At 56.4% G+C, this 27,380-nt stretch overlaps 4 protein-coding genes across 18 annotated transcripts; 2 read left to right on the top strand and 2 right to left on the bottom strand.

The window, feature by feature from the left end:
* Positions 1–811: 811 nt before the first annotated feature.
* ZFAND2B (zinc finger AN1-type containing 2B) lies at positions 812–3,797 on the top strand. Of its 7 annotated transcripts, none has more exons than XM_032401901.1 (10): positions 812–886; positions 1,010–1,082; positions 1,377–1,471; positions 1,710–1,841; positions 1,973–2,124; positions 2,378–2,473; positions 2,553–2,613; positions 2,722–2,789; positions 3,077–3,189; positions 3,498–3,797. In XM_032401901.1, exons 2-10 carry the CDS (start codon positions 1,028–1,030, stop codon positions 3,701–3,703), a joined length of 978 nt encoding a protein of 325 aa, XP_032257792.1. In that variant the 5' UTR covers positions 812–886; positions 1,010–1,027; the 3' UTR covers positions 3,704–3,797. The 7 variants fall into 7 exon arrangements, with proteins under 7 accessions (XP_032257792.1, XP_032257823.1, XP_032257798.1 ...); XM_032401932.1 differs by having other exon boundaries at positions 3,117–3,189; positions 3,395–3,757; XM_032401907.1 differs by having other exon boundaries at positions 826–886; positions 1,007–1,082.
* Positions 3,798–3,875: 78 nt separating this feature from the next.
* Positions 3,876–11,286, bottom strand: ABCB6 (ATP binding cassette subfamily B member 6 (Langereis blood group)). The gene is made up of 19 exons (XM_032401883.1): positions 10,415–11,286; positions 9,961–10,098; positions 9,526–9,712; positions 9,226–9,327; positions 8,872–9,055; positions 8,173–8,294; positions 7,539–7,648; positions 7,137–7,202; positions 6,827–6,952; positions 6,595–6,671; positions 6,442–6,505; positions 6,253–6,338; positions 5,976–6,033; positions 5,657–5,761; positions 5,098–5,272; positions 4,839–4,951; positions 4,503–4,597; positions 4,359–4,427; positions 3,876–4,173 (listed from the first exon to the last, which is right to left on the bottom strand). The coding sequence occupies exons 1-19, from the start codon at positions 10,961–10,963 to the stop codon at positions 4,071–4,073; spliced, it is 2,529 nt and encodes an 842-aa protein (XP_032257774.1). The 5' UTR covers positions 10,964–11,286; the 3' UTR covers positions 3,876–4,070.
* A 399-nt stretch (positions 11,287–11,685) lies between these two features.
* Positions 11,686–21,041, bottom strand: ATG9A (autophagy related 9A). 9 transcript variants are annotated; one of them, XM_032401837.1, is made up of 17 exons: positions 20,890–21,041; positions 20,554–20,614; positions 19,837–19,894; positions 19,300–19,431; positions 19,132–19,175; positions 18,528–18,592; positions 17,343–17,504; positions 17,009–17,150; positions 16,023–16,771; positions 15,786–15,939; positions 15,496–15,675; positions 14,966–15,214; positions 14,574–14,752; positions 14,352–14,469; positions 13,382–13,604; positions 13,040–13,185; positions 11,686–12,751 (listed from the first exon to the last, which is right to left on the bottom strand). In XM_032401837.1, the coding sequence occupies exons 4-17, from the start codon at positions 19,400–19,402 to the stop codon at positions 12,746–12,748; spliced, it is 2,520 nt and encodes an 839-aa protein (XP_032257728.1). In that variant the 5' UTR covers positions 19,403–19,431; positions 19,837–19,894; positions 20,554–20,614; positions 20,890–21,041; the 3' UTR covers positions 11,686–12,745. The 9 variants fall into 9 exon arrangements, with proteins under 9 accessions (XP_032257728.1, XP_032257739.1, XP_032257710.1 ...); XM_032401848.1 differs by having other exon boundaries at positions 19,837–19,891; XM_032401819.1 differs by lacking the exon at positions 20,554–20,614.
* A 180-nt stretch (positions 21,042–21,221) lies between these two features.
* ANKZF1 (ankyrin repeat and zinc finger peptidyl tRNA hydrolase 1) lies at positions 21,222–27,275 on the top strand. The gene is made up of 14 exons (XM_032401771.1): positions 21,222–21,291; positions 21,665–21,842; positions 22,603–22,715; positions 22,941–23,043; positions 23,166–23,359; positions 23,747–23,859; positions 23,955–24,102; positions 24,391–24,619; positions 24,782–24,928; positions 25,624–26,113; positions 26,281–26,392; positions 26,527–26,694; positions 26,829–26,914; positions 27,129–27,275. Exons 2-14 carry the CDS (start codon positions 21,695–21,697, stop codon positions 27,250–27,252), a joined length of 2,175 nt encoding a protein of 724 aa, XP_032257662.1. The 5' UTR covers positions 21,222–21,291; positions 21,665–21,694; the 3' UTR covers positions 27,253–27,275.
* Positions 27,276–27,380: the final 105 nt, after the last annotated feature.

Below are 27,380 nucleotides of genomic sequence, written 5' to 3'. Positions count from 1 at the left end.
TTTGCATATGTCATCCAGTTGCTTCTTCATATGTTTTTATTAATAAGCCCCGAGCGGCCCCTCAGCAGCTGAGCTACTACTGAATTCTCACCTGTGAGAACAGATGAGATGATGACATCCCGACACAACGTACTTCATTCTTATGTCAAAACAACTTCTAAAAACAATTTTTGAACTCATATCAAACCCACAGTAACAAAACCACACAATTCTAGGCACTGCGCTGGGTGCTAGGGACCCAAACAAGATAGAGGCGGTCCCCGATTTCCCAGGACATTGATGTGCGCGTGTGTGAACAGCCTATTACAATAAGGTGATACGGGCGCTAGCACAGAATCGGGGAGATCACACGGTCGGTGCTCCTAACTCAGACTGGGGAGGGTCAGCGAAGTCTTACAGAAAGGGCATCAGAGGTAAACCCGGAGGAAGGATCCGCAGATCCAGGGGGAAATCTGCACTGGGAGGAAATACGGGAGTCGTCAGCTCGTGGACAGTAAGAGCCCCTGTGGCAGTGAACGAAAGCGCGAGAGCGAAAGTATTGGAGTGAGGAGCGGGCGAGGGACCCAACTGTGAAAGACCCCAAGCCACCCCAGCCCTACTTCCCCAGGATCTCATCCAGCCTCGCCCTCGCCGGCGCTTTGGCCCGTCCGGGAGCTTAGCCCGCTCCCACCCTCCCGGAGCCGCGCGCGGTCACCCTCCCCCCGCCCCCCGCCCCCCGCCTCCCGCCTCACCCAGCAGGGGAGGGCGGGACTCGGCTCTGCAGGGGAGGCTCCTCTCGCCGCCCAGAGACTGCGCGGGACGTGCCCGCCCTGCGCGATGACGTCAGCACGCCCGCGCGCGCCGGGGGAGGAGTGGGAGTCGCTGGCCGGGAAGGGCTGAGGCTCCGGTAACCCCGGCAGGGCGGGGGGAGAGGGAGGGGCGGGGCAGGAGCCCCCTGGAGTGCCGGGTCGTGGTGCGGACCCGGAGCGAGAGCCCTAGACACGCTCAGCACCGCTTCCTCTGCCAGCAGGCCCCGCCCGGCCCGGCGATGGAGTTTCCGGACCTCGGGGCTCACTGTTCCGAGCCGAGCTGTCAGCGCTTGGGTGAGGGGCGGAGCGCGCGGGGGGCGGGGCCGGGCCGAGCGCGGCTTGGAGCTGCAGGTGGCGCGAAGGATGGGCTCCAAGGCTGGGCTCCCGGGCTGGCAATGCCAGAGGAGGGCGGGGATCGAAGTTGGGGGCGGTGGCTAAGGGGGCGTGGCTAAGGAGATAGTGGCGTAGGACCGGGTGCAGTTTGTTGCAAACTGGGCGGCGTTTTCCCTTCCCCTGAGTGGAAGGCTTGAGTGAGTGGGAATGACGTCGAGGTCCCGCTGGACCTGCAGTCCGACCCGCTCCCTGCAGATTTTCTGCCGCTCAAGTGCGACGCCTGCTCCGGCATCTTCTGCGCAGACCATGTGGCGTACGCCCAGCATCACTGTGGATCTGCTTACCAGAAGGTGAGGGGGCGGGCTGACGGCGGGAGGGGGCGGCTGGAGGATGCTTGCAGCATCTCCGGAATCCCTCTGCCTCCCATTTCCTCTCGTTGTTTTTCTGAAGCTCAGTGCTGGAAACATTGTTTCCTTGTGCGTTTATAGGAGGCATATCCAGGTTCTTTCAGGGAGGCTATTTCAGGACCAGAGATTTGGTTGGACTGGGAGCGGCCACAGACTGACCCCTACTCCTTCTTAACTCTAGGATATCCAGGTACCTGTGTGCCCACTCTGTAATGTGCCTGTGCCTGTGGCCAGAGGGGAGCCCCCTGACCGCGCTGTGGGGGAGCACATCGACCGAGACTGTCGCTCAGATCCAGCACAGCAAAAACGTAAGGTAAGCGTTGGAGGGGTTAGCCGTGACCCAGCTGGGACCGTGGATGCTTGCAAACCCGAACAGCTGTTATGATGGGATTGGAGGACGGGGTCAGAGTCTCAGCAGAGACAAACCTTCCCTCTGCACCTCAGATCTTCACCAATAAGTGTGAACGCTCTGGCTGCCGCCAGCGGGAGATGATGAAACTGACCTGTGAGCGCTGTGGCGGGAACTTCTGCATCAAGCACCGTCACCCGCTGGACCATGACTGCTCCGGGGCGAGTCACCCCACCAGCCGGCCAGGGTAATTGCAGCCAGGTCCAGTCCTTGCCTTTGGGATCACCCCGTCCTTTTAGAACTGACTCAGCCTCTGTCGTTACAAGTTGAGGAGCTGCAAACCTGTTGCCTTTAGCTAGAGGAGTCTATTTTAGCTTCCTATTCAAGTGCGTATTTTTCCAGACTGGAGGAACTCCCCTCCTGACTTCCTGGGTAATGCCTGGGAGGACATGCAAGCTGACTGTTCTTGGAGGCATGCCAAGAGTGTCTCTTCCCTACAGACTTGCCGCCATCTCCAGAGCACAAGGTCTGGGTTCTTCTACAAGCACCGTCCCCAGCCCAAGTCGGACGTTGCCTTCATCTACCTCTCCCAGCAGGTAGGCAGGCCTACCTGTTTCTTCTCTCCCTTTTTTCCCTTCACATCTCTGACTTCAGCCTCTTGAATGTCTGCCGTAGAGCAACAACCCAGTCTCCATCCAGGTCAGCCCCTCCAGTGATTGCTCTGCAGAATGGCTTGGTGAGTTGGGCGGAGCTTGGGGGGGGCCGGTGGCAGAAGCAAACCCTCCCCTGCCCCCGCCAGGAGAATAAAGTCCAAGGCAACTGGTTTTCTTTCTCCTCTTTGCAGAGTGAGGATGAGGCTCTGCAAAGAGCCCTGGAACTGTCCCTGGCAGAGACCAAACCCCAGGTCCCAAGGTACCTCCTCTGGTGAAAGAGAGTGGGATGTGGGCAAAGGCTCAGTTTGGAGGGAGGGCGGTGGGACCACTCCAACCCCATGCAGGATAATAATTAAGAACTTGGGCTCAAAATTCAGCTTATTAACTATATGACCTTTGACAAGTTCTTGAACCCATGAGGGTTCTTAATTTTCTCTAAAATGGGACCGTACTACTACGTACCTTGTAGGGTTGTGGAAAGACTGAGAGAATACTCAGAAGCGCTCAGCACAGGGATGCCTAACAGATCAGATGCTCACGTTTTAGGTGTTACTGTCATCCAACTTGCGCTATTCCTCCCTCCCAGTTCTCAGGAGGAAGAAGACTTAGCTTTAGCACAAGCACTGTCAGCCAGCGAGGCAGAATACCGACGGCAGCAGGTATGAGGACTGGGGAGAGCTCAGGTCCTGCACTGGGAGGAAGGTGGGGAGGGGCTTTCTTCAAGTGGCAGAGAGTTTCGGAATGGCGGTTACCCTTTCGTTTTTGGCGTGACTCCAGCCCACACTGGGCTCTGAAGTGAGGACTGGCCCTCATTTCCTTGACGTCGCACCCTGTCTTCCCTTCCTTCCCCTTTCCTTGCTCCAGGCCCAGAGCCGCAGCTTGAAGCCGTCCAACTGCAGCCTGTGCTAGGGCCCTGGGCTTGGGGAGGGAGGCTCAGCTGAGGAGGACTGTGGCCCCACACCTCTAGGGTACACAGGGAGAGGAAGCTGGGAGCAGCCAGGAGTAAAGACAAGGAGGCCATCTCCAGGGAGCATCAGGAGGAGCACCTTGTGGAGCCAAGCCTACAGAAGGCCCTGGAAGAGAGCAGCTAGAACTGTCTGGTGGGTGGGCCCTCGGCGAATGCTGGCCAGGCCCCAGACAGCCCCCTGCATCATGTCATCCCCTTTACACTGAGGCTGCCCCCATCTGTAGGGGGCAAGGAGGGGCCTGGAAGGAATAAAGGATCTTGGCAGTCACTAAGACCTCCAAGTGGTGTGTTTTTTTCTCCTTTCCAACCGAAACCAGAGGAGTCCTGTCAAGAATGTGCCCCTCGCCTAAGGGTAGAGGCCCCCTGCAATGCCCCACACCAAGGTCACAAGGATCCTAGCATAGTCCACACTTTTATTTCCCCAGAAAGTGCTTTTCCGAAAGGTTCTTTTCCCCAACTATAGCTAGCACCATACCCCAACACCGGGATGAAACGTGCCGGGCAAAGGGATACATCTTATTCCCCTCTGAGTTCTCCTTTGGGAGGGACGTGGCCGCAGCTTTGTCACCGGTCTCAGTCTGGGGGTTTGGTGTCCTCAGAGACTTCTTCCTGTCCCCGCTGCTGCAGCTGCCACATGTCCGCGTACATGCTGCCTCGGGACAGCAGAACCTCGTGCCTGGGGCAAGGAGGAGGAGGAAAGTGCAAGTCCCAACCACCCGTTTAACCCCAAGAGTCCTCACCACCAGCCCACAGAGAGGGGAGGGATCAGCCAGGGAGCTCCGAGACACTCGTGGGATTTCACCTTTTCCTCCCCCCACCCCTTCAGAGGCCCCGCCCTGTTCATCCTGCGCTGTTCCTTACCGTCCTCTCTCTACAATGCAGCCATCCTTAAAGACGAGGATCTGGTCAGCGTCGACCACAGTTGAGAGCCTGAGAAATCAGAGCTGCGTTACGCACCATACACCACAAGTGGGCGCCCGCTGCCCGCTGCCCGGGGTCCCGTACCTGTGCGCTACGACGATCGTGGTGCGGTTGGCGCAGACTTTGGCCAGAGAAGCCTGGATGGCCCTCTCGTTAGATGTATCCAGCGCTGATGTTGCCTACAGAGAGGATCTGGGTAAACCTGCCCCTGCCACCCGAGATCCCCGTGGAAGGAGGACACAAGCTGCTAGCTGAGGCCTTGGGAATCAAAAAGAACCTACTCTGCATTCGAGGACTGTAAGGTGTTTTTATGAAGCAGGGATTCATGCTGTCTATCCGCGATGGGCCACTGCCCAGCAGCAAATGGCCTGGGCACACACAAGGGAGGAAGGAGGGGAGCGGACTGCCCAGGGCCCTCACCTCATCCAGCAGAATGATGTCTGGAGCCTTGAGAATGGCGCGAGCAATGGCCACACGCTGCTTCTCCCCACCACTCAGCTTGAGTCCCCGCTCGCCCACCTGCGTCTCGTATCCTGTGAACATTGCCCGCCTACCTCAAGTCACATGGAACACATTTGGTTTCTGCGCCCAGATGAGCAGGACGGGATGGAACAGAGGGTTGGAGGGAACAGCAGGACTGAATCGGGCAGGGCAGGGCCTCTCTCTGCAGGAAGCTCACCTTCAGGGAAAGTCAGGATGGCCTCATGGATGCCCGCAGCCTGGGCGGCAGCTACCACCTCCTCGTCCCTGGCTGTCAGACGGCCATAGCGGATGTTGTTAGCGATGGTGTCATTGAAGAGGACAGTATCCTGGGGCACAACTCCAATGTGAGACCGGAGGGAGATCTGGGTCACCTGGAGCCAAAAGACCATATGGCCAGGCCGTGAGACTGCCCCACGCCCACCCTCTGGGAGGTAAGATGGGATCGGGGGCGGAGGGGGCACATGGGATGGGGTATAGGAACCCTGTCACCACCATCCCAAGTCCTAGCTGTGTGGGCAAATCGTTCAACCTCCCTGAGTCTGCTTCTCCATCTATAAAGAAAAAAGATGCTTTTTATGCCCATGACTACTTTACTGGGGTAGGTCACATGACGCTAGTAAGGCTGAGGTCTCCAGCTGCAGCTTTTTGCAGGGGTGACCTCTCCTTCTCTCCCTGGAGAGTGGCCAGCACTTCATAGAGAGCCATTCTTTCACACACAGGCCCCTAAATCACAGTCTTCTCCCCAGCAACCTTACCTGTGAGATGTCCTGCCCATCTATTCGGATGCAGCCAGAGCTGATGTCATAGAAGCGAAACAGCAAGCGCAACACTGTGCTCTTCCCTGCTCCAGATGGGCCCACCTGGTGCATTGGAAACAGAGGGAAAACATTTTCAGGCCTATTGCTTTTAAGGCTTGCTCTCCAAGAAGCCACCAGTGTCCATCGAGGCTGCTACATTCAATCCTGTGGCCTGTCGTGACAGGATTCTGACCCACAGCCTGGGTCACAAACTTCCATGAGCACCGGAGTAGGGAAACTCAAGGAGTCTGGGCCAAGTGCCTGGGTCTTCTCTCACCAGGGCCAGGGTCTGTCCAGGCATGACGGTGAAGGACACATCCTGCAGCGTTTCTCGCCTGCAAGGAAGGGTGGGCGTGGTCAGCAGGCCTGCTGCACTCCCAGGGACTCCTTCCACCAGGAGAGCTACTCCTGGGCCCTGCCCCTCCCTTGGGCCCTGCCCTAGAAGGCTCCCCTTCTAGGCAGTGGTGGGCTGAGAAGCAGGGATGGGGGGGCGGAGGCCATGTGTAAATGGATGATGGGACAGGAGGCTGGGAGGTGGCAAAAGGGAGACTCACCCACTGGTATAGCTGAAGTGCACATTCTCGAACTCAATCTGGCCCCTCTGGAAGCGCAGGGGCCCTGCTCCAGGGAGGTCCTTCACCTGGGAAAGTGCCACCCATGTGTGCCGCCACTAAGGTCTGCTCTTCCCCAGCCACCGGAACACCACGCAGACTCCCGCTTCCCGCACCCCACGCTTCACTCACTTCCGGCTTCTCTTTCAGCAGGTCGAACATGTTCTCCATGTCGATAAAGTTTGTCTGGATCATCCTGCAAAAACAGCGTTGGCTGGGGCTCCTCTGAGGAGCTGGGGAAATAACCATGCACCCCGGACAGGTGAGGGTCGGAGATCAGGTTACCTGTAGTAGGTGCCAAACCAGTTGAGAGGCATGTACAGCTGGATGATGTAGGTGCCAAAGAGCACGAAGTCCCCGACCTGTGGAGATCCCAGGAGGACGACGGAGTCATGGGAGGCCTACGGGCTGGCACCCCGCCCATCTGCTGTCACCTTGCCCACTTCCCCCCAGGCACCGGGGGGCCCAGACACGGACCCCGGGCCCCTCTTCCCCGTCCCCAGCACAGTTCCCTCACCTGTAGCTTCTGCTCACTGACAAAGTACGCACAAAGCAGGGAGCCAGCAAGGAGCCCGAGTCCAATCACCAGGTTCTGGGTCTGATTTAGTAAAACCAGTGAAGCCGTTGACTTCCACTCCAAATGCTGGGGCAATGATATAGGGGGGTCGGGGGGTGGAATGTCACACATACACTCTCACCAAATCCAAACCTGAGCCCCCAGGCATCTTCAACCTCATTTTTTCAGCCCAAGTTGTACTCCTCTTGGCCCTGGAAATTCCACGAGGCTAGGCCACTGCTCTCAGCCGGCGTCAAACGAGCATCCTCACCTGATATTTGAGGATGGCCTCTCGATAGCGGTCCACTTCGTAACCTTCCGCGTTGTGATACTTCACCTGACGAAGTCAAGCCACCGTATGAGACGAGGCTGCAGCCTGAACACCTGGATCATTTCCTCCAGATTCCCAGTGCCTCCTTCCTCATTTTATCTTTTTTCTTTCTTTCTTTTGTTAAACTCTTATTTAAATAATTTCTACACCCAACATGAGGCTAGAACTCACAACCCTGAGATCGAGAGTCACATGCTCTTCTGACTGAGCCAGCCAGGCCTCCCTCCGTCCTCATTTGAAAAGGCACCCCCCCCCCCCCGCCCCTCGCAGCTCCCTGGCAGCCCCGCGTCGTGGCTGCCTCACATCTCCGTGCCTCACGTTACTGTCCAAGGCCTTCATTACCGTCTCAAAGTTTAGCAAAGAGTCCACAGCTCGGGCCCGGGTAGCATTCTCCTGTGTGTTCATAGCACGTCGAAACTTTGTTCTCCACTCAGTGACCACAATGGTCACAACTGTAGAGTGACAGGAGGGGGAGGAAGGCGAAGAAGAGATCAACACATCACTCCCGATAGCAGAGACCACAGGGGGATGTTCGCTACCTGACACATACACATGAACCCTGAGCTATAGACCAGGGACCCAGATCCCAAAGGGAGAGAGCCCTAAGCTCCCCGGGGGAAGGGGCTATGCCTGAGGCATCTTTGCGGCCTGCACAAAGCCTCGTGTGTGAAAATGCTGTGGGTGACCAAATGAAGGCGAGCTGCAGCTGGTTAGAGAAATGAGGTTTCTCCTTGACTTGAACCCACAGCAGGCCCCTAATGTGACCAGGAGGCCCTTCCCTGTCCCTCTATCCGGCTTGAGCTACAGCCCCCCTGGCAGAAGAGAAGGCCCACCCATCACGTTGGGGAGCAGCAGCTTACTCAAGTCCACTAATCCACAGCCTCTCCTAGCTGGGCCACCTGAGTAGGGCCAGGGCTCATGCCCAAGGAAGTCCCCAGAATACTTCAGGGAGACACTTCCACCAAGCAGCACTCACTGAGGTAAAGACTCATGCAGAGGAACACAATGAGGCCAAACCAGGCGTTGAAGAACATGCTGAAGTAGATGATGCCGATGGTGATGTCCGCGAGCGTGGGGAGCACGTTGAACACCAGGTAGCTAGGAAGGCGAGTCAGGCAACAAAGGAAGGTTTAGGGGCTTGGAGCCAGCAGCTCTGCCCCCAGGAGTTTCAGTGTGGTGTTTTGTTTTTCAGTGGCAGCAGACTAGAATCAAGCTAAATGCCCCTCAACAGGTAGATGGCTAAATAAACGGTAGCAGGCCCCAAGTACAGAACGCGCTGGGTCAGTTATAACGAATGAGGAGGATCTTCATGCAGGGGAAGAAGATGTCTCCATACTGTTTTGTTAATAAGGCAATTCTGAGAATGATATCTGTGTCATGACCCTATGTGTTTTAGGGAAACCCTCCCCAGTACCCCATTAGTGCCGTGAGTCTCTGCATATACGTATGTCAAAGTGTCAAGAGCACAACTCAACATCCTAGACGGGGTGGGAACCTCTGGAGAAGTGAGTAAAATTTATAAGATACTTGTTCCATTTTATTTGTGTTATGGCAGCACGTGTATATTTATCTTAAAGTTAAAAAAAAAAAATTAAAAGGAGGATGGAGAGGCAGCTGAAGCTGGGTGCTTTCTCCAGCCCCACCGTCCCACACTCCATTTCCACGGGCCTGGCACCTGAGCAACCCTGTGACACTGGACGTGCCCCGGTCCACAATCCGTAGCACCTCCCCGGTACGGCGTCCCAGGTGCCAGCGCAGGGAGAGCTCATGCAGGTGGGAGAAGAGGCGCAGCTCCACCTGCCGCGATGTGAACTGCTGTACCCGGATCCACAGGAACGTGCGCAGGTTGCTCACAAAGCCTAGGGGGAGCCGGGGGGAGGCCTCGGTAGAGCTGAGGGGCCAAATGACATCAGCCCACTACCAAGATATGAAAGGTCCGAGAACGCCAAGGGGCCAAGGGAGGGATGCTTCGGGGAGGAAGAGGGAGAGAGGCCAATGACAACCAGGGTGACAGCAGAGTCCCTCATACCTGTACTGCCAGTGCCACCCCCCTGGAGGAACTTGAGGATGACATAGGTGGTGACGGTCCAGGCCAGGGAGCTCCACGGTGCCTTCTCAGTCATTAAGTTCACTATGGAGAAAATAAGTCAGAGCCCACTTCTGGCCCCGAGGGCTCTCTTCGGGAGAAACTGCTCCAGGCACCAGCCACAATCCCCTTTCTGACCCTCCAGCTCCTAACACTGTCCCACCTCCGTAGGTTAGGGCCCCCACCTCTCACATGGCCGAGGAAGGACCAGAGAGCTGAGCGGGCACTTCTTCTTCCCCTCACCTATGTCCCTATAGAAGATGGGGACCAACACATTCAGTCCCCGTTCCAACCCCATGAGCCCCAGGCAGATGAGCACAACAAGCTGCAGAACTGGACTCCCTCGAGGCCACAGGTAGCCACTCAGTAGGCGGAGCTTCCTGCCAAGGTCTTGCCATGTAGATCTTGGTGGTGCCTCTGGTGACGGAACCTAGGATGGTCAAATGTGTAGGGGAGGGGAGCTCAGAAATCAAAAAGAAGTGGCCTAGCCGAACCCCTCTAGGGAAAATGTATGGGATTACAGCTCCCAGTTATCTCAGACCCACAAGTGATCCCCAATGAGGTCAGAAAGGCTCACAGGGCACAAACTGAAATTTGGGAAAGAAGTATTATGGTGGAAAAAATGAGGACAGGCAATGAAATTAAGACAGACCCTAAGGTTCAGAAATTCAGGCATACCTCACTCCTCTCTACGTCTTGATCCTCTTCATTAACCTTCAAGGCATAGGACTGGGGACGAAGTCCAGGGGCCCAGAGTCCCAGGATAAAAAGCCCTCCAGAGACCACATACCGCAGCACCCACAGGCTAAACTGAACCTAGAATAAAACGTGTCCGGAGAGCATCAAAGAAGGCCAAAATGCCATTGTTACCACTTATAACAGAGCTAGGGACTGGGGTAGGGCACATACCCAGGTCAGGGGCCCAGCATCAAGTAGGCTTTAAAAAAAATCTAGAGTGACTCAGCACAGACACACCCCACCAGCTGGCTATCAGCAACCAGGCCATGCAGGCCTCCCCCTTCTTCCCTTTCTTAGAGGCATCCGAAAGTGTGGAACCAGTGTGACCAGACATACCATCCTTCTTCTCAGCCCTTGCCACTCATGATTCTCCTCTCCCCACGAGGTCCCTTACCTGCTGGCCCAAGTCTGCCCGTGCCCACCACCACTGTGGGCTGTTCCAGGACACAAGGGCCAAGTTCTCAGCTGTAAATGCCACAGTCCAGAGGAGCAGGAGACCCGAGCTGTGCCTGAACTCGATCCAGATGCCCATTGCTAGCTTCTGCCAGGCCTGGTTATGTTCCACCACGAGCAGCCCCAGGCCACAGGCGCTGGCCAGAGTCCCCAGTATGGAAGCCAGCAGTAGATAGCCTGGCAGCGGGGCGGCCCCAGCAGTGCCCACCCGGCCAACGAGGCCGGCTAGGGGCAGTGCCACCTGAAGTGTGGCCAAAAACAGCTGCAGCACATAGGGAGCGACGAGAGGGCCGGCGCTCCAGGACGGCTCGTGGGGGCCAGCTGGCCGCTCCCGGCGCTTGCAGGGAAGGGCGAGCACCAAGGCCAGAGCCCCCAGGGCCATCAGTGTCGAGGGCATAAGCGTGAAGAAGAAGCAGGGACTCAGGCCCCCCTTCACCCAGGCCGGCCCCAAGGGCCCCTCGGCCTCGCAGTAGTTGCCCACAATCACCATGGCGATGCGTGGCCGCCGGCCGAGGCTGCGGGGACTTTGGGGCCTGCGGGGACTGCAAGAAGGGCAAACGGAACCGGCTGCTCTGGGCGGGGCGCGGATGGTGGGGTGTTTCGGGTCATGGAGCCGAGGGGCGCCAAGCCGCGGGGGTCTCGGGCAGGGACACACGTGGGCCCAGCCACACTACCCACTCTTCGCGCACGCGCCGCCGCCACGCACTCACGCAGGGCACGTACGCCGTCTTCTCCCGTCCGTCCGGCCCTCGCTCGCTGCCTGGGACCCTACTGCCAAGACCCGGCCCGAAGGAATGCTCGGCGTCTGACCGGAGCAGCTCCCTCGCGCAGCAGCCCCGCCCACGAGGGCGGCCCCAGCCCCTACGTAGGGTCCCTATTGGTCAACCTCTCTGAAGGGGCGGGAGGGGGAGGGTGCACGCGGGAAAGGCAAAATACCAGGGCGGAGTCGGCTTGGTCACGTGCTCAGGGCGCGAAATCTGACCGCACGTCCGGCCGGAGACCTTGACCCCCACGGAACCACAGCTAGGAAATGACCCTTCCGCTAGCAGGCTAGCTCGGTATATCCAAGTGACGGCATAGACCCACTTTCCTACAGGGCCCGGCCGGCTCCCCGGCCATCAGGGAAAATCACACGCACCCCACTCCACTTGTTCCCATAATTCTAGCCGCCGAGAGACAACTAGCGGCGCGAGACAACAAGCCGCGACCTCGTCAAAGTCCCTTTTTTATTAAGGGTTATCAAGCTGTACACAGTTCCTACGCCTTCCGCTGTGAGCTCGGGCAGCACAGTTGACCACACCCGCAGCGGACCAGATCGGGGCGAGGGGTGGGGTGGAGAGTAGGAGCTGGATCCCAGCATGCAATGCGGCAGCTCAAAGCCTAGGGCGAAGGCCTCCTGTCGTCCCTCTGTCCCCCTCTGGAGGACAGCGGGAGGCAGGCCAGAGCTCTCCTGCTGGGTGGTAGACAGCCGAGGGCACAACCAGTCCAGTCCGTCCTATGTGCAGGCGGTAAGGGGTATAATAAGCAGCAATGGGGACCAGAATGGCCTCAGTCTCCCAGGGGCCCATCCTAGAAGTTGGGAGAGGGCAGCAAAGAATGTCCACCCTGCTCCTGCAATTTAGAAACCTTCCTTCTTAGTGTCAAGAGATAGCATGAGAGGAGCTGGGATCTAGGGCCTCCGCACCAATGCAAAGCAAAAGCTGAACAGAATGGGAGCAAGCGAACAGAACCAGAGCGAGCGGCACACATGCCAGTCATGTGCAGGAAGCGGGAGAGAGGTGAGCAGGCTGCAGCACTGGGAGAGAACTGGGGGTGAGGTAAGGGCCACAGCCTGAGCTGCTCATCTGTTCAGGGTGGGGGAGGGAGGCTGCAGAGGCTGAGGGTCTGGGCCCAACCTCCCCACTCCACAGTTGGCACGGGTTCTCCCTGCTTGGCAGCTTCTGTGGTGGGCAGTCCTCTGGAGACTTGCACGGGTGGGTGCAAAGGTGGTAGTACTGGGGCTGGGCTGGGGACCAGTTTCTAGCACCACACTCTGAGCCAAGGGGGTTCCTGGGGATGAGGCTGGAGTCCTGTGTGCCTTGGTTCCTGGGCCCCCCATCTCTCCTGGGGCTGTGGCAAGCCCAGCGCTGGCACCTCCCTTGGCCAGGCAGACACACAGACACCACACACGTGGAGCCAGGCAACACTCAGAGGAGCCCTCCATGGCAGGCGGATGGGATGGCAGGGCGACAGCGGCCTCCATCCTGGGACATAGGGACCCTCTCAGCCTTGTCTATACCTGTGGAGAGAAACGGGTTAGTAGTGGAGATAATCTTCCGCTAACTGCTTACCCAAAAAACAGCTTGGAGATAAAGGAAAAGGAAAGCTTGATTCCTGGGGAGGAACTCATAGGGAAAATCAAGCCCTGGATTTCAGAGAAGGTGAGGCAAGAAAGGGCAGTGTATTTTGGAGGGGGAGGAACGGTATCTCTGCACGAGCGGCCTGCCTTCTCTCACATGAGACTTTGATCGCGGCCTGGAAGTTACTACTTCCTGTAGCAGTCGTTCTCCGGTCCTGAAGCCCTTACCTTGTGCACCTGAGGGGGAAGCTCATCCTCCGAGCCCTCCTCGGGCACCGGCTCTGGGTGCCTGGATGCTGACTGCCCGTCTTCAGCCCACCCTCCAAGGGGCAACCGAGAGAAGTGAGAGGGAGCCCGGGGTACTGTGCCAGGATCTAGAGACACAAGTAAACATACTCTTAGAATGAACACAAACAGAAATGTGGAGAAAGGTTCTGGGGCTGTTCAGGGTCAGGGTGAGGGTTAGTCTCTTTGGGCCTGATCGCTCTGACCTCCTTCCTCCCCAGGAGGCCCCCCGAAGAGCCACCTTTCCCTGAAGGGTCTGTACCCTCCTGGACTCCCACTGGATACCTGTGATACCCCCGTAGCGCCTCTGGAAGCCCCCCTGCAGGGCGGTGGTCTCGGGTGCTCCGGGCCGGGCTGCAGCACAGGGATAGCTAGCCGAGCGAGGGATAGGTTGGGAGGCCCGGGAGCCCTCTGCCCCCTCTTCAGGGGCGCTCTCCCCACTCTCATCGCTCTCCCGGCGGTGCCACACGTGCCGCTCAGGTTCGGCCTGGGCCTGCTGCTTGTGGAGCTGAGAGGTGGAGGCGGGGGGGGGGGGCTCATTAGGCGGGGACAGGGTATCTGAAACAGATGCCCCCCACCATGCTATCCAGTTCCCATTTTTACCATCTCACCTAGAATCAGCGACCCAGAGTAACTACCACGTTAACAGTGTGTACCACACATATGACGTCTTACACGTTAAATTCTCAGCACGTCCCTGGAACCTAGTCATTTGAGTCAAGAACAAATTGGGTGCACATGTAAGTGCCAGGCACTCTTTCAAGGTGCTGGGAAGACAGCAGTGAACAGAACAAACAAAAATCCCAGCCCTTGTATGGCTTCTATGCTGGGCGTGGAGGCGGGCGGTTATAGACAATAAAATAAAAAAGGAAAAAAATGCAGTATGTCAGATAAATGCTATGGAGAAAAATAAAGCAGAAGATTCAGGAGGGTGGCCAAGGGAGGCTCTTTTGGTCAGGCTGGCCAGAGACGGTCTCACTGAAGAGGTAAGAACAGGTGAATAAAGGAGGGAGCCATATGCCTAGCTCAGGGAAGTGGATTCTTGGCAGCGAAAACAACCAGTGTGTAAAGGGCCCTGGGTGACAATAAACTTGGCTGAAAAGGATGGTAAAGGGGTATATGCGGGAATGGAGATCAGAGTAGGGGAATGGCAGAGAAGGGATCCAAACCCACATCTTGCTTTTCCACTCCTAAAACCCTCTATTTGTCAGCGGCCACCTTGATTCCGTGGCTCGGGCCCTTCCTGCCCACTCACCTGGTGCATATAGAGGGCATGCAGGCTCATCTCGGTGGATGCGTATTCCGACAGCACCAGGCTCTGCAGCTGTCCTTCCCACACACTGCTCCCGGAGCTGGCTGTCCTGGCATCCACCCTGTCCCCCCCGGCACAGACAGGAGCCGTCAACATTTCTGAGACCCGCAGAGGTTGCTGGGGGCTACTGCCATGCCCTCCCATCGTGGCCCCCCCTCTACTCACCCAGAGCCTGTCATGGTGCTGGGAGCTCGGCCTGTGGGCACCTGACCGGGGTGCAGAGGGGAGAAGGAGCGCAGGGCAGAGGCGACTTCAGCCCTGTGCCTGGAGCCCTGCAGGTCTCTGGGCAGTGGGGGACCCCGGCAGGATGAGCCGGCTACCACATTTGCGATAAGGCTCAGTGGCTGTGAAAGAAAGGGGTGGGTAGAGTTCCCAGGGCAGGAGGGAGGCCGCAGGGTCCCTCAGTGTTCTGGATGTCAGGACTCCAGGGCACAGACTGAACAGGCAGAAGGAAACCGACCGGATAGGTAGGCCCTTCCACCCCAAGCCCAGTCCTCAACTCCCAGCACCTGGAGTCCACTCTGCCTGCTGTCATCTCCCAGTCCCCAGGAACACACCTCAGACTCGGACTGTAAGGACTGGATGGACGTAAAGAGGGCATTTTCAGGGAGCAGACCCCCTTGGGCGAGGCCGGCAGCTGCTCCGTCCCGCTGAACCTGCTCCTTGAGGAAGCCGAGGAAGGCCGTGCTCTCACGCGGCGGCTGCCAGCCGGGGTTGGTGATGGCAAAGTGCATGAGTGACAGCTCTGTCTTCCCATCCTCGGCTTGCTGGTACACCGAGGCCTCTGTCTGCCCACCGGACAACCACTGCACAAGGGAGGCTACAGTGAGGGGGGCTGCCGTATCTTGCCCCGGGCCACCCCAGGGACGGTCGCACACTGGGCTAGCTGCTTGGTTTGTGCCTTTCTCAAGGGAACTTGGCCAGAGGTGCAAGCTGAAGGCTAAAATCCAGCCCAAGCTCGTATTTACCAAGCAGGGCTGCCTTCTGGCGATGCACTGGCTCAGAGGGGTGTCTTTCTGCAATCGGCCCAGAGACACCGTATGTGTCAGCATCCCCTCTGGCCACCTGCCCTTGTCCTCCCCGGTACCTGGGGATGCCCATGCTGGCGAACGTCCATCTGAGCGAAGGAGCAGGTGTCTCCAACACCTACGACCTCCACGGTGAAATTGCGGAAGAAGTCTATGATCTCCAGGGCCCGTGGGCGCAGGCAGAAGATGAGGATGAGGGGTGTGACAATGGGGCTCAGTAATTCCTCCAAGATGAACACCTAAAAGGTGTGGGGGGGGACCCAGGTCACAGGAGAGCAGGAGGGATCCCAGCCCTCACCACCGAGCTATCAGCCAGTCTCTAAGAGGCCCTAACTCCAACTCCACTCACTGCCTTGTACTGGAAGAGCTGGGCAAACTCGTCCCGGGTCTGCGAGCGGTGGGCATTACCCTGCCAGTGGTCAGGCATGTAGTGGATGTGCGCGAGGATCACGCGGAGCAGCTGCTCGGGGCAGAACACCATGTGCTGGTCCGGGATAAAGGACCTGCGGGAATCGGGGTCACGGTGAGAGGGAAGCCTTTCCCAGGGGCGCTAGTGGGCTTGCCCCCGCCTGCCGCCCTGGCCCACCTGCACACGGTCACGGTGACCCCCAGGAGTGTGACGGTGGTGAGGACGTGTTCCACGGCCAACACGTCTTCGTCGTAGATGGTGAGGGCGATAAGCACGGCCAGGATGGAGCCAGCGAAGAAGGCGCCATTCTTGGCCAGCAACGTCAGCAGAGGGGACAAGAAGCAATTCATGTACTTGGAGGCGGGCTTGTAGCCTCGGTTGAGGCGGGACTGCAGCTCGTGTTCCAGCTCGTTGAAGTGGCGTAGGTAGCAGCGGCCGTAGAGGGACCAGCAACGTGCTCCCAGGGCCCCGGGCTCCCGCTTCAGCACCTCTGCGTAGCTGAAGAAGGCATAGAGGATCTGCCAGATGAGGATGAGGGGGCACAGCAGGAAGTTGGCGATGCCGATCCACAGGATGCGGTTGCTGAGGCGCTGGGCCAGCTCGAGCCGTTGCCCCCCACGTTTGTACTCGGCCTTGAGGCTCCATTCATTGAGAAACAGAGAGCCAGGTCCCCAGAAGAGGATCAGCTCGAAGTTGTACTTGAGGCCACGGGTAAAGAAGACGGCCTCCCCCAGGCCGGGCAGGCGGAAGCGCAGAGGCAGGAGGGATTTGTTAACCAGGGCAACCATGTAGTTCTGGAAACGGAGGATGCGATGGTAGATGTCCAGCTCTGTCAGCTCGCGCTTGTGGATGCAGATCTGGTGCTCCTTCTGGGTCTGCACAATCCGGGCCTGCACTTCCTGCCACGTGCAGTACGGGAGGGCAGACTGTGGGGTGGGAGAGAGACACGGTGGGGAAGGCGGGCTTGTTGCCTGGACTCCTCCTCGCCCCGCATTAGCTGTGAGGCCCTGTGCTTTGCTGGGTGGAGCCTTTAAGCAGAGGCTCCCTGACCTGCCAGTGATGGATGAGGGTGCCCGAGGCCCAGCAGTACGCCCCACCCCTCCCAAGCCGCAGAAGGCACTCTGGGCTGTGGCGCGCTAACTGCCCAACTTCCCCAGTCTCACCATGGGGATACGCAGAGCGTGCAGGTAGAAGGAGTGGATCTCCCAGTAGCAGCAAATGTTATAGATGAACTTGATAAGCCGATGGATCCAGAATACAGCGGCGATGACCAAGATGGTGATAAGGGAGCCATTTTCCTGAATCCTGGTGGGGAAAAGGAAGGGGGGGCGGGAGGGGAGGCCCTTGAGGAGTCTTGGCAGACAGGATGCTATCCTGAAGGATATGGCGAGGCTGAGCCCGAGTCTGTGTTCTGGGGAATGCGCCACCGCCTCACACTCCAGTCCCCACCTGCTAGTGGAACTCTGGCTCCGGTGTCCTCTGAGCTGTGGCCCTTACCTGGCACTACAGACCTGGGCGGGCAAAAAGGCGTCTGGCAGAGTGACCTTGACAGGCTCGGTAGGGTGAAGACTATGGTTCACCATCTTGTTGGCAAATAGGATGTCGTAGTCCACACAGCTGACCAGGAAGGTGGTGAAGGCAACCACAAAGAGGAACTGCCTGGGGAATTGGGAAGAGGGGCCACAGTCCAAGAGTCGGAGAGGCACCAGTGAAATAGTGTGGGAAAAGGGAAGAGTCTGGAAGCAGCAGAACAAGACTGGAGAGCAGCCTCTGGGGACGAGCAGGGGCTGGAGAACTCCCAGTGGGCTCTCTCCACTGCTCAGCCCCCGAGACCTTCTTAGGCCCAAACCAGCTCCTGCTTCTTCCTCTTAGCCTTGGGCGTCACACAATTAGCCTGCTTTCCTCACGGCATAGTAATCTCTGCCACCACTTACTAGACTCAGCTCAAAGATCTTGTGATTGTGGTCTCTGCCACCCAATCCCTGATTTCCTTTTGAGATAGTATTTAGAAGCCCTAAGGGGATTTACAGTCTTTCCTGATTGAGGGAGAGTTTCCCAATCCCATCCTCTTTTTTTTTTTTTTTTTTTTTTAAGATTTTATTTATTTATTTGACAGAGACAGCGAGAGCAGGAACACAAGCAGGGGGAGTGGGAGAGGGAGAAGCAGGCTTCCCGCTGAGCAGGGAGGCCAATGTGGGACTCGATCCCAGGACTCTGGGATCATGACCTGAGCCGAAGGCAGCCGCTTAACGACTGAGCCACCCAGGCGCCCCCAATCCCATCCTCTTTGGCAAGGCCATATGGCTCCTTTTTTAGAAAGCGCTCTGCCCTCCTAGGTGTAACTAAGGCAGAACACACACTTTTCTTAAGTGGCTGGCATCTCTGAGACCTCCTGACCGAACCATGCCCATTCCATCGGAGCGCTGATGAGCTGATGAAATGATCAAGTCTGAGTTCTCTTCATGGAAGAGAAGGGGATTTGGGAAGAATTCCTTGTAAGGGAGATAAAAAAAGTGATTGTTAATTTTGGTGCCACACCCAGTCCCTGAGCTCTAAAATTAGTCTGCAGGATTTTGAGCCGGGAACTGAGCTGCACTGGCTGGTACGGCCAGGGCTGAGCTCAAGAAGAGGAAAGACTGAGAGGCGGTCCTTCCCCACATCACCGTCCCTTCTTAGACTTACATGAGCTCAAAGATCTCCCCGATGAGCATGCAAGTGAAGCCATTCTTCTGGTGTAGATTATAAACGTATAATTGTCAAGAAAAATGTGGTTGACAGAGACAGCACTTAGAAGCACAGACTTTGGGGGTCACATGCCCGAACTTAACTCCTGGCTCTATGACTTTCTAGCTGTGTGACTTTGGCCAAATTTACTTAATATCTCTCAACTTTCGTCTGCAGTGGCACTTTGGAAATAATAGCACCCGTCTCAGAGGATTATTAGGTATGAGATAATGGGCATAAAGTATTTAACACAGAGCTGACACAGAGTAGGTCAAAAGATATTAATTATTATAGTTATTAGCATCCCGTCAAAAAGAAAGATCACCTTTAGAGAGGTTCCTTATGAACTGACACCACAAAGTGAAAGGCACGTAGCTCTTGGGAAATGCAGGCTTATCATTATCTATAATGATCCTTATTTTCCCAGCCTCTTTCAGCCTTAAGAAGAGTTCCATCTCCCTTCCGGGGATTAGAATCAAACCCACCCCAACTTCCCATCCGGGGCCCAGCTTAGATGGGGGCTAAGGGTCCCAGAGCTCCCACGCAGAAACACAAAGGATATTCGAGAGAAGAAGAGATCAAGGTTTTCAATGTGGTGCCAGGGTGCTGTGGGCACAGGAGTAGAGATGTCAGAGCCCTGAAGGAACAGGAGCCCCTTGCTCCCTCTGTCGTGTTCGTCCACCCGCGCCCGCCCCAGGCCCCGGCTCCGCTGTCGGGTCCGAGAACTCACATTTGCTCCCCTCAGGGACGTGCACCAATAGGTCCTCCTCTCCAGGGGGTGAATCACTGTAGGAAGCCTCAAGGCGTTGGTATTCAGTGTCGAACTGCGCCATCACCACCGCCCCCTGTCCACTTTGTCCCCCTGCAGGGAATGACGAAGAGATCCAGGTTCAGACCGTGGTGCTGCTTGTCTCCTGCCCTGCCTAGCAGACCAGAAAAAGTGAGAAAGAATCTCTGGGCTTGGTCTCTACTCCCAGTCTTCTCGGCTCAAAGGCAGAGGAGTAGTTACCACAGGAGAGCAGTAAGCTCAGGGTCTGGGAGGTCAGTCATTCCCAGAGCCTTTACTGAGTGTCTACTGAGGTCTGGCTGGTCTGCCGCTTTGCGAGGGTGGGGGGTGGGGGGGTGGGGGGTGCTGTTTCATCTTCTACTCAGCGGAGATAAGGGGGCTTCCCTCTGCCCTCCTGGAGAAACCCGGGTCTCCCAAGAGATTTCTGGGAGGTTGGAAGCACTTTGTAAACAAAGGTTTGAGATAAGCACATGGCCCTACCAGCTCCATGGGCAGCGTCTGCTCCACTCCAGCCCTTGATGCCCTCGCTCTGCAGCTGCTGGAGGAGAAGATGTCAGGCCCCAGAGAGTGGGCAGTGGGGATAGAAAGAAAGAAACCCAACCCTCCTACCCACCCACCCTCCACTAAGAGGAGGCCAAGCATGGGGCAGGGAGGCTGCAGTGGGGAAGAGGCACTAGGGCTAGATCACTTCCTCTGCTTGTACCATACAGGACCACTCATCCAACTCTAGGATCCCAAGAAGTGGCTTGTTGAGCCTGTAAAGACTGAGTCAGTACAGGCCTGAGGTCAGGCAGCTCCTCTGGACTGTTTTTCCATTGCCCCACCTCAGCCTCAGAAATTAGACAGGCCTCTCGGGGTCCTCAAAGCCCCAAATCCAAAACCCAAGAAAAGAGTCTCTTCTGAAAAGGGCCTTTCTGGTCAACCTCTTCCCCTGGTTCCCTAGCACCAAAGGCCCACCAGGCACGCATAGTTCCTGGATGGGAAATCCTGACTGGGTCCGTGTAGACCCAGATCCTGGGCGAACTGTGGGGTCCCTAGGTCCCTGGAGCCAGGCATGTCTAGGCAGCACTCACCCAGTCGGTGCAGACCCTCGGGCCGTGGAACACGACCCAGCCTGGCCCCAGTGGGACTTCCTGGGTTAGTGAGAGCCCTGGGTCCAAAGGAGCTGACCAAACCTTCGGGGAGTTCACCACTCACCGGGTCAGTGTGGACCCAGGGTCATGGAGCCCCGGCTGGCCGGGCCTGGGCTCAGGGTTTCCTGCGGATGTTGGAAGAATCGAGCTAGTCCGACAGCCGATCACCCAGATGGGCTGGGTTGCCTCCCCACACCCAGCCGCCAAGACCCGAGCCCAGCGCGCCCCAGGGTCGCCGGCGCCAGGCCAAGGGCTCGGCTCCCAACAGCGGACAACCTCGCGCGCGGCCCCGCCGCCCGCGCGCGCCCCCGCCCGCGCGTCCCCGCCATCAAAACATTCCGGCTGCGCGCCTTCGCCCCTCCCGCGGCGCCCCTTCCCCCGTTACTCGCCGTGAGCTCACTTAGGGCTCCGCGGGCACCCTCCGTCAGGCCCGACCCGGGCCTTGGGATTCCAGTAACCGATCTCGCGTTTCACCTCAGGAACCGTGACCCGAGCGATTCCAGGGGCTCGGTCGGCTCCGCTCGTTTCGTCGGGACCCAAAGCTCTGGGCCCGGCGCCTGCCACTCACTGTCACCCGCAGCCAGTCTGGCCAATGAGCATAGGGGGTAGAGACACGACGGCCAATACTCGGCTTCGGGGGCGGGACTAAAGGTTCAAGGTGGGTTTTGGACAGTCAGAGGACCAATAGTGCGCGCTGTGTGGGGCGGGGCTGAGGTGCGGGCGACGCCATTTGTCCCCTTCGCTGCTCCGTAGTGACGAGATTGTTGTGGTGTTGCAGAAATCCGGGCTTGGAATTGTAAACGTGCGTGCCGCTCGGCTCCCCGGGACCTTTGGTGCCGCTCCTGAGGGTGGGGGCGAGTCCACGCGGTTTAGTCATTGCTGGAGCTCATCGCGCGGGTATCGAGGAGCGGTCGCTTAGGGAACCTCAGTGATTTTTAGCTCTACTGGACTCGATTTGGGAGCTGGTTGCTTCCCCCTTTCACTCTCTGTGGTCCGAGACTGTGCGTTTGAGAAAGCGGCCTGGGGTCACGTATTAAGCCCCAGAGCGGACTCCTGGTACCAGAGTGAGGCCCGAGGTGCTTTGCGGCGTGGGGGAGACCCAAGTCAGGCAGGCAGGAGACCGGGCGGTAGGATCGCACTCTGGGGAGCTCTGTTTCTGTCCCTTTCTGCTCCAGGAGCTCCTCCTAAAGAATTTCTGCTCAGCTATGTCGCCGGTTTCAGCAGCAACCCAGGTTCCTACGTTGGTCTCCCTCTTTGACCTCAACGCGGATGCTCCGATCCTTCAGGGCCTCAGCCTGGTGAGCCACCCTTCTGGGGAGGCTCTGGCCCAGGCTCTGCGGACTTCCTGTCCAGGTATCTGGGAAGGTTTGGGGAGGACCCACGAGGAACGTGACAGGCTCTTTAGAGCTTATTGCTCGTCCAGGGAACACATTCTTATTGATACTCCCCGGTTTAAGAGCCCTTGTTGACATCGCTTTCTACTGGATAAAATTTATCTTAAATTCACTCAATCTCCGGGTTGTTTCCAGCACAGGCCCCCGAATTGTCTCCAAACAAGCCTCTTGCCATTGCTTAGGTCTGGTCACATTTACAGCACTGCCCGCAAAAAACTTCAAAATTCCTAGATATAGTCCAAATTTAAGTGGTTTCAAATCAAATCATTCGTTCTTAATGAATGTAAAACAATTTTTTGTTTTTTTTACAACCTTAATTTGCCTCTGGCTGTTCTTGAACTTTTTTTTTTTAAACAAACCACACCGTAATTGGAAATGTAAGCTAAAAAAAAACACAGGCATTTGGGAAGTGGTTTTTGCAGTTAAAAATAATCTTAACGTTACCAAAAATTATTTTCTCCAGGGTTCCTCTAAACAGTCCCTTTAGTTAATGTCAAGTATTTGATGTGTATTTGTCTCACATCTCTTCAGAAGCATACTTGTGTAAAGTGATTACTGTGCTGTTTATCTCGTGATTCCTAGATTGCAAACTCTTTGAAGGAAAGGATGTGCCATCTTTTTCTTTCGTATTCTCCTTTGTATATCAGACACTGAATATAATTCCAGGTACTGCAGGTTTGTACTCCCTTTCCACCTCTTATTACCCTCCCCTTATTTAGGTTCAGGAGAGACAGCAAGCCCAGAAAGAAAACCACTCCAGGGTCCGCTGGATATTTCAGACAAGTTATTTTGTTCCACTTGTGACCAGAACTTTCACAACCACCAGGAACAGGTAAAAGGCCAGGTGCAGAGCTAAATGGCAGAAGCAAAAGTATAGGGTGGGTGAGGAGAGGCAGACATGTGGTTTGTCTTTCATTAATAAAAGTCGGTGTTTTGACTGAGGCCGTTGGTGTTACCTGGTCATACTTTCTGGAGTTCTGTCACTGGTCTTGGGTACCACAAAGGGCCAGGCTAGGGCATATTTCCACACTCAGCCTCTTTCTTTGCCTCCTACCAGAGGGAACATTATAAGCTTGACTGGCATCGGTTTAACCTAAAGCAACGTCTCAAGGACAAGCCTCTCCTGTCTGCCCTGGATTTTGAAAAGCAGAGTTCCACAGGTGATGGTTGGTAGGAGACCTGTGTTGAGTAGGACATGGGGATGGAGGAAGGCCCTAGTTTAGGAGCTTGGGGAAAGGTCAAAGATGGCACACCAAACTTGTGCACTTCATGTTGTTTTCAGGAGATCTTTCCAGCATCTCAGGATCAGAGGACTCAGACTCAGCCAGTGAGGAGGACTTGCAGATACCGGATGAGGAGAGGGCTGAGTTTGAGAAGCCCAGCAGACCCCAAGGCATCCACCCCCATCGGGTTCTTTTCCAAAACGCTCGGGGCCAGTTTCTTTATGCCTATCGCTGTGTGCTGGGCCCTCACCAGGCAAGTGGCGGCCCAGGTTGTGTGGCCAACTGCAACCTTTATACACTCAGCCTAGGTCTCCCCTAAGCCTGGGCCATTTCTTACTTCTTTTCTTCCTGTTGGATATGGGTATCACCACTGACAGCACAGTCTTGGACTGAATTTGCCTGAATCTGGGGTCCAGTATAATGGAATTAAGTTTGGAAACAGACCAGTCTAGGTTTGAATTGCTGTTCTACCATTTGATTTGACTACCTCTACAAGCCTCAAATTTCCTTGTCTGTAAAGTGGAGACAAGCCTCAGGATGGCTGTAAGAAATGAGATCACGCATGTAAGACACTTGGCGCTGGGTTTCTTCCTGTGAGTGCGTGCCACGGGCATGCTTGTGCTGTCCCTCTGTCACCCAGGTGCCCCCAGAAGAACCTGAACTGCTGCTACACAACCTGCAAAACGGAGGTCCCAGACACTGTGTGGTGCTCATGGCTGCATCTGGGCACTTTGCTGGAGCCATTTTCCAAGGGTGAGAGGGTGCTGCCTGGGGTATAAGGATGCAGTGGGTCCGGTTAGCCTGGGTGTACGGGCTGGTTTCCAGCACTGAGTCTGTGTTGTCTACAGAAGAGACGTGGTGACCCACAAAACCTTTCACCGCTACACAGTGCGGGCCAAGCGGGGCACAGCCCAGGGAATTCGGGATGCCCGGGGTGGGGCTTCTCGTTCTGCCGGAGCCAACCTGAGGCGCTATAATGAAGCCACGTTATACAAGGTGAGTTAGGCGTCTCAGATCTGGTGGTCTGCTAATCTACTTTTTTCCCTCTCATCAAATGTTACAGTGGGGAGCTTGATGCCTGTCTCCTCCCAGTCTTCATTATTTCTGGAAAGGCGAAGGTAGACTAGGGATGGATCCCCAAGAGTCTTCATCCTCTCATTCTTTCTTCCTCTATATTATCTTCTGCTTCCCATTCCTTACACGTCATCTGTGGGCTGGTTTTTTGGTTGGAGATTTAAAAATAGCAAGTGAAAATACATGGGTCTGAGTTACTCTCTTCTCTAGGATGTTCGTGACCTGCTGGCAGGGCCAGTCTGGGCTAAAGCGCTGGGGGAGGCTGGGACAGTACTGCTGCGTGCTCCCCGCTCTGGCCGGTCCCTGTTCTTCGGAGGCCATGGGGCACCGCTGCAACGGGGGGATCCCCGACTTTGGGATATCCCCCTCGCCACCCGCAGACCCACCTTCCGAGAGCTACAGCGTGTGCTCCATAAGCTGACCACCTTGCATGTCCATGGTGAGCTTTTGATCCGGATCCCCAGACTTCCTAGATCTTCTTGTACCTTCCAGCCCAAGCCTTGGGTTCTCATTTATACACCCAGACAACATCTTCATTGAGAGAGACCTGGGCTGGCTTCTGCTCAGGTAAACTTGAGAAACATCTTTTGTTTTATGGCAGGAGAAGACCCCCGGGAGACAGTCAGGTTGGACTCACCTCAGACACACTGGAAGACGAGAGGGGGGAAGAAGGCTATCGAGGCAGAAAGAAAGGTCTCCAGTGATGAAAATGAGGCCCTTGGGCAGAATGAGGAATCTCCCAAACAGGGTTTGAGCACCATCTGGCAACTGTCAACTCTCTCTGGGTGTCTATCCTGGAAATGCAGTGTCAAATCTGCTGTTGCTTCTCTCTTTATAATGAGCCCTTACACAACACATACAGCATTACACATACACACACACACCCACACACACACAGATCTGTTAATGATAAGGGGCCCCTGGTAGCAATTACTGAGACGGGTTTAGTGACCTTTCCAAGCTTCCTGTTCTGTTTTGTTCACTGATGTATCCCCAGTACTTAGAAAACACGAAATAGTACGTGAAACAGATGCTTGTGTGGCACGAATCTCACATAATTGCCATCTCACCGGATGCTGCGGTTTGGACCGAGGCCTGCTTTCCCCAGGGCAGACTCCGCTGTTGTGGCTGTCAGTGCTCCCATGCTCTCCCCCGTTGTGTACCATCCTAATGCGGCTCCAGGGGAGAGTCTAAGGACGCTTGTCCCTCCGTACCTCCTGCTGGGTCTTTCCCTCTGAGCTGAGCCTCATTTCTGCATGTGATATTATTGGATTCAGCTCTTGACGTGCTGATCTTGGGTGACAAAATACAAATACTTATTTTCATTTCAAGACAATCTGGATTCTCTTTTTATGTACATTCTCATACATCTGGGGCAGCCCACATCCTTCCATCCTCTGTGTATTTCTTTAGGTGGACCTAACATGTAGCATTTTTCCCTAGGTTCAGAGTCGGAGGGAGAGGACAGCTTCCAGGTAGAGTTGGAGCTAGTAGAGTTGACAGTGGGGACCCTGGATCTTCGTGAGTTTGAGGTACTGCCAAAGCGGAGGAGGAGGAAAAGGAATAAGAAGGAGAGAAGCAGAGACCTGGAGGCCGGGGCACATGGGACTCTTCCCCAGCAACCTCAAGGAGATGATGAGGCCTTCTCACAGTCCGCCCAGGCACACGCAGCCCCTTTGGGGCCTTCCCTGGATGAGGCCAAGACCCCTGATCAGTCAGAGCTCTGGGACATGCTTCTAGCTGCTTGTCGAGCCGGAGATGTTGGGATGTTGAAACTCCAGCTAGCTGCCGGCCCCGTAGGCCCTGGAGTTCTGTCTCTGCTCAGTGCCCCCTTGGGCTCCAGTGGCTTCACCCTCCTGCATGCAGCAGCTGCAGCTGGGAGAGGCTCAGTGGTTCGCCTGCTGCTGGAGGCAGGTGCCGACCCTACCGTGCGGTAAGTAAGAGTCCCCAAGCCAAGTGAGCCCTTTGGGGTATAGAGAGGACCGTCTGGAGGCTAACGTTGGTCCTGGCTACTTGACGGTATTCCCCTTGATCTGTTTGGGTGAGGTTGGGAGATGCAGGAGGCAAGCTGAACCCATATTTGGGGCTTTTCACACCTAGGGACTCCCGGGCCCGGCCACCATATACGGTTGCAGCTGACAAGTCAACGCGTAACGAGTTCCGAAGGTTCATGGAGAAGAATCCAGATGCTTACGATTACAGCAGGGCTCAGGTCAGCTGGAAAAGGAAGCGGCAGCAGAGTAGGAAGGCAGCCTAGATCCTGGCTAAGATCTTTTCTACTTTCTTCTAGTTTTCCTAGGACAGTTTGTATGGGTCTTACCTTACACCTCCCCGGAAATCCTCCAGGTGCCAGGGCCACTGACGCCAGAAATGGAGGCAAGGCAGGCTATGCGGAAAAGGGAGCAGAAGGCTGCCCGGCGGCAGCGGGAGGAACAGCAGCGGAAGCAGTGGGAGCAGGAGGAGAAGGAGCACCAAGAGCAGCAGCGCTTTGCCGCCCTCAGCGACCGAGAGAAGGTGAGGCCGGAGCTTCTCTCTTCCGCAGCCCCAATTTCCTTAGAGGTTTGACCCCTTCCCAGTGTGCAGCTGTCCCTTGGGCACCCTGTCCACCACTGAGGCCTTGTCCTTAACAAGACTTCTCTTTCCCTCAGAGGGCTCTGGCCGCAGAGCGCCGGCTGGCTGCCCAGCTGGGAGCCCCACCCCCGCAGACCCCCGGCTCTGCAGCCCTCAGTGGTCCGTAAGTGCAGGGGCAGGCGTGATGACCAGGCCAGGAGTGGGCAAGTAGAATGAGTGCTGCCGAGTACCTCAGAAAGGCTGTCGGGGGTGGGGGGTGCTGGAGATGTTCTGGGAACCCTCTGGAGCAAAACCGGAAATGGCCCGAGGAGTGGAGAGAGCTTGGATTGGAAAGTTTCTGGGGTACCTGTTCAGCCATCTTTCTTCCTCTTGTCCAGACGCTGCTGGAGCTGTGGGACATCCCTCCAAGGCCTCACTCCCTTTCACTATCTTGACTTCTCTTTCTGCTCCACACGCTGCCTCCGGGATCACCGCTGCCAGGCCGCCAAGCCCCCTTCCTGATCTCTTACGGCTGCTCCTGGAGCCAACTCGGCCTGGAGAGGGTGCATTCACACTAGCCCGAGGTTTCTTCTTTCCCGTGAAACAGGAGTATTTGGAAGATTAGGAAGGACACTCAGGAACCAGGGCAA

The sequence above is a fragment of the Phoca vitulina genome, unplaced genomic scaffold (genome assembly GCF_004348235.1).
Source record: "Phoca vitulina isolate PV1807 unplaced genomic scaffold, GSC_HSeal_1.0 scaffold1, whole genome shotgun sequence".
NCBI classification, from domain to species: domain Eukaryota; kingdom Metazoa; phylum Chordata; class Mammalia; order Carnivora; family Phocidae; genus Phoca; species Phoca vitulina.
This window is presented reverse-complemented; position numbering and strand designations above follow the sequence as displayed.

Excerpts from the sequence above, each read along its gene's own strand:
- ATG9A (XM_032401863.1), bottom strand. The coding sequence starts at position 19,402 with ATGGCGCAGTTCGACACTGAATACCAACGCCTTGAGGCTTCCTACAGT. Across the intron at positions 19,176-19,299 it reads CGTCCCTGAGGGGAGCAAAT|CACCCTGGCACCACATTGAA; the intron begins GTGAGTTCTCGG and ends CTGTGCCCACAG. Across the intron at positions 14,470-14,573 it reads AGCACCATGACAGGCTCTGG|GGTGGATGCCAGGACAGCCA; the intron begins GTGAGTAGAGGG and ends CGGGGGGGACAG.
- ABCB6 (XM_032401883.1), bottom strand. The coding sequence starts at position 10,963 with ATGGTGATTGTGGGCAACTACTGCGAGGCCGAGGGGCCCTTGGGGCCG. Across the intron at positions 5,273-5,656 it reads ATGGGCAGGACATCTCACAG|GTGACCCAGATCTCCCTCCG; the intron begins GTAAGGTTGCTG and ends TTTTGGCTCCAG. Across the intron at positions 4,952-5,097 it reads CATCCTGACTTTCCCTGAAG|GATACGAGACGCAGGTGGGC; the intron begins GTGAGCTTCCTG and ends CAATGTTCACAG.
- ANKZF1 (XM_032401771.1), top strand. The coding sequence starts at position 21,695 with ATGTCGCCGGTTTCAGCAGCAACCCAGGTTCCTACGTTGGTCTCCCTC. Across the intron at positions 21,843-22,602 it reads TCTGCGGACTTCCTGTCCAG|GTTCAGGAGAGACAGCAAGC; the intron begins GTATCTGGGAAG and ends CCCCTTATTTAG. Across the intron at positions 23,360-23,746 it reads GTGTGCTGGGCCCTCACCAG|GTGCCCCCAGAAGAACCTGA; the intron begins GCAAGTGGCGGC and ends TCTGTCACCCAG.
- ZFAND2B (XM_032401901.1), top strand. The coding sequence starts at position 1,028 with ATGGAGTTTCCGGACCTCGGGGCTCACTGTTCCGAGCCGAGCTGTCAG. Across the intron at positions 2,614-2,721 it reads TTGCTCTGCAGAATGGCTTG|AGTGAGGATGAGGCTCTGCA; the intron begins GTGAGTTGGGCG and ends TCCTCTTTGCAG. Across the intron at positions 2,790-3,076 it reads ACCAAACCCCAGGTCCCAAG|GTGTTACTGTCATCCAACTT; the intron begins GTACCTCCTCTG and ends CTCACGTTTTAG.